We start from the raw sequence: 13326 nt of genomic DNA on the forward strand, positions 1-13326 counted from the left end.
GAAGAAACTGCTTACTCCATCATGGAGACAAAAGCAAACAGAGCTATGTTCAGTCAAACAGCCTTCCTTCCTAGAGAGGAAATAAAGAATTATCTGATCTTGGAACTCATTTCCCGTCAACTGGGCATGTTCCCGGTCTGTGAATAGTGTTGTCACCCTCTTAATCAAAAGGGCACAGGCAGGCACCTGGCTAGACCAGGCTGCCTTACAACGCAACACTTCCTTGACTTTGTGCTTGTTCACAAAGGGGCCAACAAGTGCATCCCTTTGGGAGCACTTCCTGTTCTGAAAGGCTGGGATCCTGGGGCCTGGGCTAATGGAATAATCTGGAGTTCTTATTTGATATGCTCCCCTGATGAATTTTCAAGGATGCCCATCAGTGTTGAGGAGTTCTGTTAAGAAACAGGGACTAGTTAGGTTGAGACCTAGTTGCTGAGCCAGAAAGCCAGGGAAGCTACTTGAGACTTGAAGTGGACATGAGATGGCTCAGTGGTTAAGAGTGCTCCCTGCTCCTCCAGAGCACCAGGGTTCAGATCTAGGCATCCACACTGGATAGCTATAGCTGCTTCTAATTCTGTAACTTCCTATAACTTCAGGAATCTGATACCTTCCTTTGGTCTCCTTAGGCACCTACATACACAGCATATATACACACACATTTTAAAAAGTATTTTTTTTAAAGCAACTCGTTAAGAAAGAGTGATAGCAGGAATAAGTCTTTGAGTCAAAGGCCACACTGGCGATTTCAAGCAGGCGGATTATGAGAACACCAGTGCGTTTGTAAAGTGAGGAGAGAAGCCGTGTTGGGAATATAGCACCAAGGGTTTTTACTCACTGAGCCATCTCCACCTTTGATTTTAAACAGCTTTATGGATCTTTGGAGTTCCACAATGGTGCTACAAATGTATCCCTGGACCATGAGATAGTCAGCATTAAGAGTTTACATTCAGCATGTCATGTGTCATGGCTGTCAGTGCTGGGCTTGGCTTTAACATTGCCAACAGTGGACAGACATATGTGGTGTGCATTTTGATCATCTGTAGCTTTAACATCAGACACAAGGACAAAGCCACTCAGAAAGTGAGGCACGATGTATCATAAAGACAAATTACAGCTTAACTAACTTCCATTTAGAAAGACTTGGGTTTAGGAAGTAGATTATTGCACCTATTGTAATATCGAAGAGCAGCATCTTTGTTGCTCCTGTCTTTCCTGTTTATCTCCTGCCAGTGAGGAGCAGAGAAGACACGAGGAAGGTGAGCACCTGAGGGCACTGCTTACTGCCAGTCTGATGGCACTGGAGTTCCTGGTTGCACACTGTGCACGCTCTCTCATCTTAGCGTGGTCCTGGGGTCAGGGTTAGGCCTAGCTTCTTCCATTTACATCTCTTCTTCTTTTCTCTAATAAAGGACCCAAAGCAGAAGACGATCTATGACCTGTTCCAGCAGTCCTTTGAAGACGATGGAAATGACATGGAATTCCTGGAAGCAGCAGAGTCCTTTGAGCTAGGAAGTACTTCAGGAACCTCTGGAAACATTTCCCAGGATCTGGGAGATCTCTTAGATGAAGACGAAGGCAGTCCGCCAAAGAAAAGCAGATTTGAATTCTTTGATAATTGGGACAGCTTTTCCTCTCCCTTTTGACAGGGTCAGAAAAGGAAAGAAACGAAAGAAAGCAGTCACAAAATCATGGGGCTCATTGAAATAAAGTATTTTCTTTAAAAGCCTGTATTCCGTTTGTCACGCAGAAGAGTCCAAGGCCAGTAGGTACCATCATCTCCTTTCTGTGTTCCTAGACAAGGCCTGCTTGGAGGCTTAATTACTTTTTTAGCTTTTCTGGATTAAAAGATACAGTGGCTTAGAGTAGTCATAGTTTACATTCTTAAGTAGTGAGGACTTCCTATACACCTCCAATATCTAGTTAAAAACTTCAACTAGTACAGTTATTAAGCACCTCATAGTACAGGCACTGTCCAACGTCGTAACCTTCTAAACTAAAGGCAAAGTCTCTGTGGGGTTTATCCAGCAGGAAAAGCGGCAGTGATGGCAAGTCCTCTTTCCTAGTACAGGAAAGTTCTGCTTATGGACATGAAATGTAAAATGTGATTTTCTCATCATGAATTTTATTTTGATTTTGTAAACCATCACAAGTGTGAGAAAACATTCTGAGGTCACAGACTTGGGTGCAGGCAGTGGGCAGACAGTGCGCAGCATGGTTCTTAGCTTTCCAGCCTCTGACTGAAGCAGCATCGTCCAATAGTGATATAATGTGAACCACAGGGTGTGATTTCACTTTCCTAACATTTAAATTTACAAGCAAAAGCAATGTATTCCTCCTGCTAGAGTCAACAGACTAGCATACGAACTTGAGGTTTTTGAGACAGGCTTCCTTTCATATATCCAAGTTAGTCTCCCACCTGCTCATATATCAGAGGAGAACCCTGAACTGCTCATCTTCCTGGCCCCACCTCCTGGTGTTGGAGGTGTGCACCCCCTTCCCTACCCACCTCGCTCATTAAGGGAGACAGCAATCACACCATTAGAGAAAAAATTCTTTGGGATAAGTTAAGGACCAGAAAATGAAGGGGGTTTTGTCTGTTTTGAGAAAATCGGAAAGGGACATTTGACACTCACTTCTACACCCATCTGCAGTGTGCTGTGTGTTTGATGTCACAGCTTTCAGAAACATCCGGAAGCGCTCCCCCCATGACCGCAGGCTGTTTTCAGGGACATGAGACGCCATAGGAAAACAGAGAACACTGTAAAAATCGGTCTTTTTCCTCCTGGTCCCAGGCTCCCAGAATAATGCCTGTGAGACTCAACTATATTTACAAATACCTAGGCCAGTAAGCTTTGGCTGTCTCCTGATTAGATCATAACTTAATATCCCATTTATTCTAAGTTCTGCCGCATGGCTGGTCACCTCTGCTCAGCTCCGGTGCTTCTAACCTCCATGTTCCCAGGCGAATGCTCTCAAGCTTGGCTAAATCCCAGAATTCAATCTCCCAACTGATGTCCTACTTTCTATTTGCTGCCTAAACTTATAGGCTAATCAGCATTTTATTGACAGGTGTTGAATCCAAGACTGCTCCTTTTTTTTAATTATTATTTTTTCAAAATAGATACATCAAGTCTGATCGTCTATTTACCCGTTCCTTCCACTTACCCACCAAGTCAGTTCAGGAGTATCACCATAAGGGGCTTGGAAAGGGTTAATTAGAGCAGTCTCAAATCTCTGCCTTTGATTTGGTTTTCCTGTAGGGTTTCAGTGAGGGAAACAACCTCAGGAGATGGCACTAAGCCCTTAGTCTTGGGTACTGTGAGTCAGTCTCTGGGCTACAACGGCAGCAGTCAGACACTCAGTTCTGTGGCTCTCTCTGCCCATGTTTCCCTTCTATTCGATGCATTGTACTATCAGCTACTCTTCCAACTCTTTCGTTCTGAGGGTGAAATATGCAAAAAGTTCATAAAACAGTTTGCAGCTTAACTGAAACAAGCGCTTGGGTAGGCACAGCCCAGTCTTATCAAGATGCTATCTAGAACCACTGCTCCTTTGCCTTATGCTTAGCTTTATTTGTCTGGAATGAGATAGGTCTAGGTTCACTTTTCCCCAATGAAGATGCAGTTATTCTCAGCACCACATATTAAAAGACTGTCCTTTCAGCTGTCAGTCTGTGGGGACATTTACTCACTGCGATATCTTTGATGTAAAACTATTCTAGAAATGTATATTATAAGTGAGAAATGAAGGTCCTACACTCTCCCTCTCACCCCTAGCCTACTATTTCTTAAAGGTGATAACTAATATAATTTGAGATGGGGCCATTTGTAATTTATTCTGTATATACCTGAAAGTTGTTTTACAAAAATTGTACTGAATTGATTGAACTGCTGTGGTCCGTGTTTCCTATGACTGTCTCAGATTACACTTGCCCATTGTTTCAGATCGTTCTACTCTGTCTCCCTTTAAGTGACCTGTGACCCTCCCAGATGCCTTCTTGGTATTGGCCCTTTAACAAAGCCTGGGTGATTTTCTTAAGTGAATGCGAGGAGCTACAGAAGACAAGGATATCTGTGTGTGAATCCATTTTGGACATAATGATCTCTTTGTCCAGAACTAGCTACGGAGGCATCAACAGAACGCTGGACATTCCTGTGACTCTGGGATAAACCTTTATGTCTGTGTCATGAGATGAACCTGTGCCCCAGATGGCTTTTAAGAATAAAGTGTTGCATATGCCCTAAGAGAACTGGTTGCCTCAGCGGCTAAAAGGGTCTCTCTCTGGAAGTGACTTTGGTTAATGACTTTAGAGATGGAAGGTGAATTCTGAGTGCTTCCGAAGAGCGAGGCGATTGATTCAGACAAGGTTTTTACTGAGACTCGCATTGGAGCATGCTGTGGTGAACATCTATAACTCAGGGTCCTCTAATGGCATGGAAATTTGCCCATAAATCAGACGAATTGAGAATTTATGAGAGGCACAATTTTCTGCAGTCACTTAGAGCTGATTTCATGAGAGCTATTTGTATCTCCCTGAGCTTACTATTTAGAGAGAATTGCTGGGTTTGATGAAATTGCTGTGAGCATGAAGGATTTCCTCCTATCATAAAGTGTCTCATTTTCACATCTCGCTCATGCACGGTCTCTTCTCATCCCTGTCGCAGCAGGCCAGAAGCCATGCCAGGGGACATAGTTCATTTGCTGAGTGGTGATCCATATTAGACTATAGAACCAAGGTAGAGTTCACTCTGCATGGCCTAGTCTGCCTTAACACAAACCCAGTGTTGGAGGATGTTTCTGTGCACATGTATTCAACTGTGATTGGAGTAAGGCCATTAATGTATCTTGCTTCTATCTGGCCTACTCAAGAATATCTGGTATAGAAAACAGAAAAACCAGGGGGTGAGGGGTGAAAGGTGGGAGTGGCCTGAGAGGGGTGCTGGAGAGTTACCCATCTGGACATAAAGGATATGCCAAGCTGAGATTAAGATGGCAGGTGACAGGCCACATGGCAGGATGTAGGCCAGGTCAGTATGGTCAGCTTAGAATAGCCAGAGTCTGCCCAGCTATAGCGCCTAACGCTTATAATAAATAAATATAATAAGTCTCCATGTTATTACTCAGAGCAAGGGCAGGCACAGAAAGTCAAACTTCTATACCGAAGTACCTACCCACACAGCCACTGCTAGGGGCCCAGACTGACAGGAAGGCCATGAAAAATAGTTTGTCCACACAGCAGCCACAAACATCAATCTCATTTGTTTGAACACATATGGGTTTTTGCTGTGCAGTTTCTGTAAGCAGGCACAGTCTACATGGTGAGTTTTCCATTGTTACCCTGGTTCCCTTCTGGAAAAATAAAAAATATGGCTGCTCCCATGGTCTGTGCTATTTTTCCACCCTAAAAGGGGAAAGGGAGACTAAGCCTGGCATGGAACAGAAGTGTGGTAAACACATTCCTGCTCCTGTGAAGGTGTCAGGTGGCAGTCACTGTGTTTGTGGTTGTCTTATTGTGCCCAGGCTAAAGAAATTAAGGTGAACTTCAAGAGAATAGAAAGCAGATCAGGGGGCTGGCGAGATGGCTCAGCGGGTAAGAGCACTGACTGCTCTTCTGAAGGTCCTGAGTTCAGATCCCAGCAAGTACATGGTAGCTCACAACCATCTGTAATGAGATCTGACACCCTCTTCTGGTGTCTGAAGACAGCTACGGTGTACTTAATAATAAAAATAAATCTTTTTTTTTTTTTAAAAGAAAGAAAGCAGGTCGGTTGCTCTTGAGCATGGCAGAGAGAAGACAGGATCGAAAGGCATTGAGAGCATCTCCACCATGTAGCCACCACGGGCAGCCAATGCCTATTGGACACTCAAGCTTATTTTATCCTCCCAAGACCTTACAGAGTGTGTGGTATCCTGTACAGCAGAGGAAACAACCCCAATGACTTGAGTTTTCAAATACAGAAGAAAGAACCCAAGTCTAGAAGTCACTTACTGGCTGTACAGCCTCAGGCAAATCACGTGATCTCTCTGAACCCTACTTTCTAATTTATCTAGAAAACCTTCCAGAGAAAGTAGATTGACCTCGGAAGGCAAGGAAATAATCCAAACTTGCACAATTCTTTACAAGCCTATCACATGAGGTCATATCAAAGAACAAGTGTCCGACGAGCATGTCCCTTAGCATGCCAGGCTTTGTGTTAGTGCACTGGGATGCAAAGACCAACCCAGCTGTGCCCTCACTAGTTAAGGATCCCCTGAGTGCTGGTTTCAGAGAGAGACCGAATTGGTGGTGCCTAGCACAGTTTTGGATTTGTAGAAAACTGATGAAATGGTGCAGAAAGTTTGTATATCTTTCCACCCAATTAATGAACCTCTGTTGAGTTTTACTAACTCCCGGATTTGCTCAGGTCTTGGCTATTACAGTATCTGTTGTTCTGTCCCATGGTTTCTGTTGTAGTCTAGTCCCTCTTCCTCCCTCCCCCCAGAATAGCTGTAGCCATTTTTTTCCATGCCTGTCAGCTATTTCATTGTTACTGTAACATGTCTGTTAGTCAGTGACACAAAGAAGTGACTTGCCTCAGAGCAGGATCATGCTGACCACATCCCTGTTATGTTCTGAGGTTTGATCATCTTAAGAAATTTCACAAAGCTTTATGTAGGGCCCATCAAATCAAAGGTCATGGGCTGGAGAGGTGGCTCAGCAGTTAAGAGCACTGACTGCTCTTCCAGAGATCCTGGGTTCAGTTCCCAACAACCATCTGTGATGGGATCTGATGCCCTCTTCTGGTGTGTCTGAAGAGAGAGAGAGAGAGAGAGAGAGAGAGAGAGAGAGAACGAACGAACTAACTTCGGGATCAGCCTGAGATTATATTCTAGTTCCACCCCCTACATTGCTGGGAGACACTGGGCAAAGCTCTTACATTCTGAGCTTTCGAATCTTCATCGAGACAGGGATATTTACAGCTGTGTGGTGCCTGCCATGTCTCAGCACTATAATGAATACTCAATTATTTCAGCTCATTGCCTTTTCACAGCTCTATGAGGGACACGTTCTGCTTATACAGATTTTATAGTTGAGAAACCAAAACAGTGAGAAAGGAGAGAACTTGTCAAAAGTCTCTTAACTGGTAAGAGAGCAAAAGCCCCAATTCTCCAACTACAGAGCCCGTGTTCCTAAACAACACTGAAATTGTTATGTTATACATGTGGATTAAAATTGTTCCAACTACAAGTGATCATAATTGTTATGATCTGACACACATCCCCAGCATAGCTGCAGCCATTTTGTTCCATGCCTGCCAGCTATTTCATATTGTTACTGTAACAGGCCTGACACTGAGAAGTGACTTGGCTGAGAGCAAGGACATCCTTTCTGTATGATTTTTCTGCATGAGGATGGCTAATCTTAAGAAATTCCACAAAGCTTTACAAAGCTTTGTAGAATCAAAGGTCAATATGAACTGTTAGGTCTAAAATAGAGCTGACCACTAGACAGCCCTTCCTGCACCTACATAGGAGCTCACTGTTGTTCTCATGGCTGACACTGAAGAATGTTACTAATAAGCCAAAAAGTTATGATTATAATATTCATGGTGTTACCTCAGTGTTCTGAAATTCCCCTGTTCACCACCCATCCACCACCACCTTTACTCAGGACCAATCAGCTTAGAGGTTAGCGGATAATACTTTGCCTAGTGAGCCAGCTGCTTCCCTCCTTGCCTTTTAAACTTTTGAACCTGGTTTCCCCAGCCTGCCTTGAGAGCTGACTAGTATCACAATTAGGCATCCAAGTCTGTTTCTCATTCCTAGACGTACAGTAATAAAGTGTGCATTCAATAAACTATTCTTGCTTAACTGAGATCTGTGTTTGTTTGGTTTAAGTGGAGATTCCTGAACCCCAACAATAACAAAAATGAAATGGAACATACACTTTGAGCAGACTGTTGCCAAGACACATCACCTTTCAGACAGTGCCATCTGGCATCGTCAACGCTGTATCTGCTGCTGTTGAGTACCTGTGAGCCTCAGCTCCTGAAGGGACTCAAGGCTTGATTCAGCCTCTTCAACATGGAAGAGAAGATATGGCACACATGCCTGCCTGCAAACGGCTTTCAATATAACTGTGAAGAAACACAAACACACAGGAAATCATTCCAGGGAGTTAGTATTCTGTTGTGTGAAATGAACCTCGTTCTCTGAGTTCTGCCTGGGAGCACAGTGAAGTGATGCCACAGTGCCTCCGGCTTTTACGCTTTTTCTCTTGCATTCTGATCCCACAGTTACCCGAGCTTTGCCTCCCCTGGCCAGCTCAGGAAAAAAGGCAGCAAAACTTTTTTTAAAGACAGGGTTTCTGTTTAGTCCCGGCTGTCCTAGAAACTCACTCTGTAGACCACAACGGCCTTGAACTCAAAGATCCACTTGCCTCTTCCTCCTGAGTACTGGGATCAAAGGCAGTTACCATCACCACGCAGCTAACAAACAATATTATCTCTTCATGTAGAATACACTTTAAAAAGTTTTATGCCACACGGGGTCTACAGAGTGGTTTCCAAGATGGCCAGAGATAAACAGAGAGAGAGAAAAAAAAAAAAAAAAACAAACCAAAACCAAAAACCAAAAAACAGCCAGGCAGTGGTGGCGCAAGCCTTTAATCCCAGCACTTGGGAGGCAGAGGCAGGCAGATTTCTGAGTTCGAGGCCAGCCTGGTCTACAGAGTGAGTTCCAGGACAGCCAGGGCTATACAGAGAAACCCTGTCTCTAAACCCCCCCCCCCCAAATAAAAAATAAAACCATTTGTTTACTTCCTTCCTGTCCTGAATAAGAAAAGGGACTTCCTTACCCATGCATTGGAGAGATCTTAGGGGAAGATAATAATTGATTGAAGGCAAATCTGGAGCGACTGTTAACTTGCCCCAGCCTCGCAATTACACTTTTCTTTCTTCTGAACAACTTTTTATTTCATTCTTTTGTGTGTACTGTTCTGCCTGCACATAAGGACTGTGCACCTGGTGCGTGTCTGGTGCTCAGAAAGTGAGCTGAGAATCCAACCCTAGCTCCTAACTGCTGAACCATCTCCAACCAACCACATTTTTCTTAGAATTCCGGGCTCTAGGGCAGTAGACTTCAACGTTTGTAATGTTCTGACCTGTTAAGAACAGTTCATGTTGTAGTTACCCCGCCAACCATAAAATTATTTTCCTTACTACTTCCTAACTTGAATTTTGCTGCTGTTATGAACTGTAATGATCTGTGTTTGCTAATGGCCTTACGTGATTCCCTGTGAACGGGTGGCTCGATCAGAGAGGGGTTGAGAACCACCACTTTAGGGTCTTGGGTTCAGGTAGCCTCTCTTACATTATCCCCAGAACTCTGATCAGCAACATTTCGTAACGCTGTGACGAATATGACGTCTCCCAGCGGATCCTAGGCGTTTACTATGGCCAGCATCTAGCACCGGGCCTGGCGATTTTCCGAAGTATAATATAGTGGGAAGGCAATGCGCCTCAGTCACAAACGTCGCACTTTAAACACTTAAAGGCAAGCCACCTAAAACCTGTCTCCTCGCGAGCAGAACGCAAGAAATCGCATCTGCTCTGCAGAACTTTGGTTATGTGTAAGCTAAGAAGGATGCGCTTCCAGCTGGTGAAACACTTCTGCGCATCTATGCATTTTCCAGCGGAGACAGCGAATAAACCGCCAGAACACCGAGTTCACTTCCGAGAGAGGAGGTCGCGTCACTTCCGCTCGCTGGTCTAAAACCGCGCGTGCGCATTGCGTCCCTTCTTCTTTGGGCTTGGGTTTGGGTGACACGGGGATTGTCTGCGTAAACTCTTTGGAAGTCGCTATCCATCGTCATCTGCCTTAGTCTCCGGCGTCCCGCTCTCAGCCCACCTCGGGTAGTCTGTGCTGTCCCTGTCCTGTCTGCTGTCGGGATTCTCCCGGCTTCTGGAGCCCCGTACGCGGCCAGTTGCGGCTTCAACTCTCTCCTCAGCCTTTCAACTATAGAATTACAGCTGTGTACCCATGATTCTTCATTAGAATGGGAACATTTCTAGTCTTAGTCCTGTTTTAAGATAACTTTCTTCTCAGAAAGTTCCATAAGTAATTTTTTTGTTGTTCAATTTTGTTATGATCTATTTTCCTTTTAAAATAGCCTTTGTATTCTTGGTCGTTAGATGGCTGTTGGATGACAGGATGAGGGTGAAGAAATAACAAGTAAATGCAACAACTAGCTCATAAACTCACATCTTACATTTGGATTTGCATTTCGTATGTGATTATGAATTAATAGATATTTACCTATGGATACTACTGTCAGTACACATAAATTATGGAAGAAAATTTACCGAAATATATATTATGAATATATTCATTTGAGACAGAGTCTCACTCTGTGGCTCAGACATGTCTAGCTCACACTGGTTTGAGTCTTAGCAAACCTGTTGCATGAATCTCCCAGGTCCTTGACTAAAGATCCGGTTCCACCGATAAAGCTCTGGACGTTATCCTGAGGCTTTTCGTGTCTATAATCTTAAAAGGAAACAACTGAGTGATAAAAAATAATCTTTTCAGAGTTATGGACATCCTCCGCTTAAGGTTCTAGAAGCTATGCCAGAGGCAAGGCAGGTATGGAAATAGTGGCCTCCAGACACAACAGGACTGATTCACATATAACCTCCGGGATGTGGCGGCACACGGAGGGCCTACACAGGTTCAAGCCAGATGGGGCCATAGTCCTGAGATATGAAAGTGAACATAAACTCCCATCTCTAACCAAGAAGCTGTCTTAAATGACGTCTACTTGCAACAGACAAATTATTTTTCTCCAGTGGAGTCTTACTGGAAATCTACACCCCATATAAGGGTAGGTAGGCCTCATGCCCTTGTTTGGGTATTTTTTGTTTTACTGGTCTTTTGCTTGTGTACTGTGGTTTTGTGGTTTCCAGTTTCGTGTTTTTATGGTGTGGTTGTATATTTTGTGTTCTTTCTTTTAAATTCTAGTTTGTTGAGGGATTTTATTTTATTTGTTTTCCAGGTGTAAACCGAAGGTACTTCCTATAGATAACAGGACAGCTCTAGGTACCTTATGTTTTAATTTTACTCCCTGTGTACCTTATGAGCAGTGATTTCAGATGCTACTATGAGTATTTAGACATTGTACATTTCATGGTTTTTCAGATGTCTCACACATTGGTAATACTTATTATCTGACAGCTTAGGTGTGGTAGTGTTAATATGTGGGCTCTTAACTCAGCATATCAACTCATAATGTTTCTAACTCTTGAAGCATATTATAGATATATAAATACACACAAATATGTGTTATTCTACTCATAACAGTTGATAAATGATAGGTATTAAGTATAGGCATTCTGTACATAAATTCTACTTATTTTTTTCAGGCAATAACTGACATGCAATTCAATTCCATGTGAAATTCTGGGAAGAAATCTATTCAGTATTAATATAAACAACTTCCATTCGAACAACACAAATGCCATTCCCTGAAGATGCTGTGTATTTTACCACAATAAACAATATGTTTTGAAAAAAAACAGTCAAGAATCATTTCATGTTTCAAATGCTTTTTGTTTTTAATTATTGGCTTTCTGCAGGGTCTGGGTTGGCGTTCTGTTCATCTTTCCCAAGTTTGTTCAAAAATGCTGGAGGGTCTGGGTTGGCTTTCTGTTCATCTTTCCCAAGTTTGTTCAAAAATGCTATTCTTGGTCTTGATACATTTATGATATCTGATGAAACTCCAGATGGAAATGAAAAAGTGTTGTGGGAAATATTGGCCTTGTGTGTTGTTCTGAAGAGCTCCTTGACGTTAGTCACTGGAGGTAATAAAGTCAGGGAATCTCTTGGTTGGATTTTAGGTCTTGTTTTCTGTCGGTGCTCTTTCCCTGGAAGTAAGAAGGCCACAGTTAAACATCTCTCAAATCAAGTGCCCTAAATATAATCTGATTACTTATTTTCTTTGCCTAACTAAAACATGCACCAGCTTTCTATAGATACTCTTGAATAAACATTCCTTTTCTCTTTTTAAAAAGAATTTCATTGGGGGGGGGGGTCACTGAGGCTAGACAAGGGTATCACATCCCCCAGAGCTGGAATTACAGGTAGCTGTGAGCTGTATATGAATAACAAATTAAACTCGGGTCTTCTAAAAAGGATCAGTAGTTGTTCTTTAGCACTGGACCGTCCGTCCCCAAGTCCTGCATTCTTTTTCCATTTCCTGCTTTCTTACTGGTTATGTCATAGATGTTTATTCTAGGACAACATACACTGTCATTGGCCCTTTTCTAAGGCTAGCAGATTAATAAGCATGAGCATTACAATAAGTAAGCCATGTTTATTCCCTATTCAGTACCACTAAGAGCATAGAGCGCTCCTGCAGAGAACTGACAATCAGTACCCAGCACCCACATCAGGCAGCGCACAGCTTCCTGGGACTTCATCTCTACTGGATTCTAGCCTCTGGCCTTTTGGGCATCTGCACTCAGACATATGTCTCCCCCCACCCCATGAAATTCAAATGTATTTTAAAAATTAAAATAGAAAGGAATTAATATTGTAAGATCTAAATTCTGATTTCCTCATACTACCCAACTTTCAACTACCGAGTCAGAGCTATCAAGTATCAATGAAAACAGTGTGGCCTTTGGTCTAAGAGTTTTTAGATAATTGTACATGAAATTTTACAAGAGAAAGATTGTTTAAGGCACAGTTAGATGGTGCCTTATTCGTGTTTTACTTGGAGATAAGAGAAAGATGTTTTCAAAATGTTGTGTGTATATGTGTATCAACACATATGTGGAGGGCAGAGTTAACAGACAACTTGTGGGAATTCGTTCTCTCCCACCATGTAGGTTCTGAGGCTCAAGCTGGGGTGATTAGGCTTGTTGGCAAGTACTTTTAGCAACTGTGCCATCCTGCCAGAGAAATCTTTGGCCACTAATAACACTAGGGAAGACATTAAATGAAGAATGTGTCTTCTGTATGTATAGTTACAAAACAAGCTTAAAGGTATGCTTTCTAGAGGGTTGTCTCCACATTTTGAATATTTAAAGATATGATGTGCTGGTTGGTTTTTGTTGTATTGACACAAACCTAGACACAAATGAGAAAATGGTACCACCAATTAAGAAAGTGCTTTTGTAACTCTGTCCTGTAGGCAAGCCTGTGGGCATTTTCTTGATTTATGATTGATGTGAGAGGGCCCTGCCCTATGTTTCTGGTGTTACTCCTGGCTGGGTCCTGGGCTATATAAAAAAGGAGACTGAGTAATCCAGCAATCAGCTCATGACCATGCCCTCTGCATTAGTTCCT

General features: G+C 42.9%; 2 protein-coding genes and 1 long non-coding RNA gene across 13 annotated transcripts in view; 2 read left to right on the plus strand and 1 right to left on the minus strand.

Annotated features, from left to right (window-relative positions):
- Window positions 1-5379, plus strand: part of Smarcal1 (SWI/SNF related matrix associated, actin dependent regulator of chromatin, subfamily a-like 1) — a 100096-nt gene extending 94717 nt beyond the window's left edge. For 4 of the 6 annotated variants that reach the window (XM_006496143.4, XM_030255544.1, XM_006496142.4 and 1 more), the window contains one exon: window positions 1410-4249. In XM_006496143.4, the coding sequence (XP_006496206.1) occupies window positions 1410-1643 (234 nt within the window). In that variant the 3' untranslated portion in view covers window positions 1644-4249. Of the gene's footprint in view, window positions 1-1409 lie in introns of all 6 variants that reach the window. The other 2 variants (XM_006496141.4, NM_018817.2) reach the window with 2 other exon arrangements.
- A 4013-nt stretch (window positions 5380-9392) lies between these two features.
- On the plus strand, window positions 9393-11565 carry Gm39662. Of its 3 annotated transcripts, none has more exons than XR_865526.3 (2): window positions 9393-10861; window positions 11400-11565. It is a non-coding gene; the product is annotated as a predicted gene, 39662 (long non-coding RNA). The 3 variants fall into 3 exon arrangements; XR_865527.3 differs by having other exon boundaries at window positions 10771-10861; window positions 11033-11565; XR_001778970.2 differs by having other exon boundaries at window positions 10847-11076.
- A 3-nt stretch (window positions 11566-11568) lies between these two features.
- Ankar (ankyrin and armadillo repeat containing) overlaps window positions 11569-13326 on the minus strand; it is a 57605-nt gene continuing 55847 nt past the window's right edge. For 2 of the 4 annotated variants that reach the window (NM_001347063.1, NM_176980.4), the window contains exon 24: window positions 11569-11900. In NM_001347063.1, the coding sequence (NP_001333992.1) occupies window positions 11596-11900 (305 nt within the window). In that variant the 3' untranslated portion in view covers window positions 11569-11595. The remainder of the gene's footprint in view (window positions 11901-13326) is intronic. The other 2 variants (XM_006496060.3, XM_017321180.2) reach the window with 1 other exon arrangement.

Source organism: Mus musculus, chromosome 1, assembly GCF_000001635.26.
Source record: "Mus musculus strain C57BL/6J chromosome 1, GRCm38.p6 C57BL/6J".
NCBI lineage: Eukaryota > Metazoa > Chordata > Mammalia > Rodentia > Muridae > Mus > Mus musculus.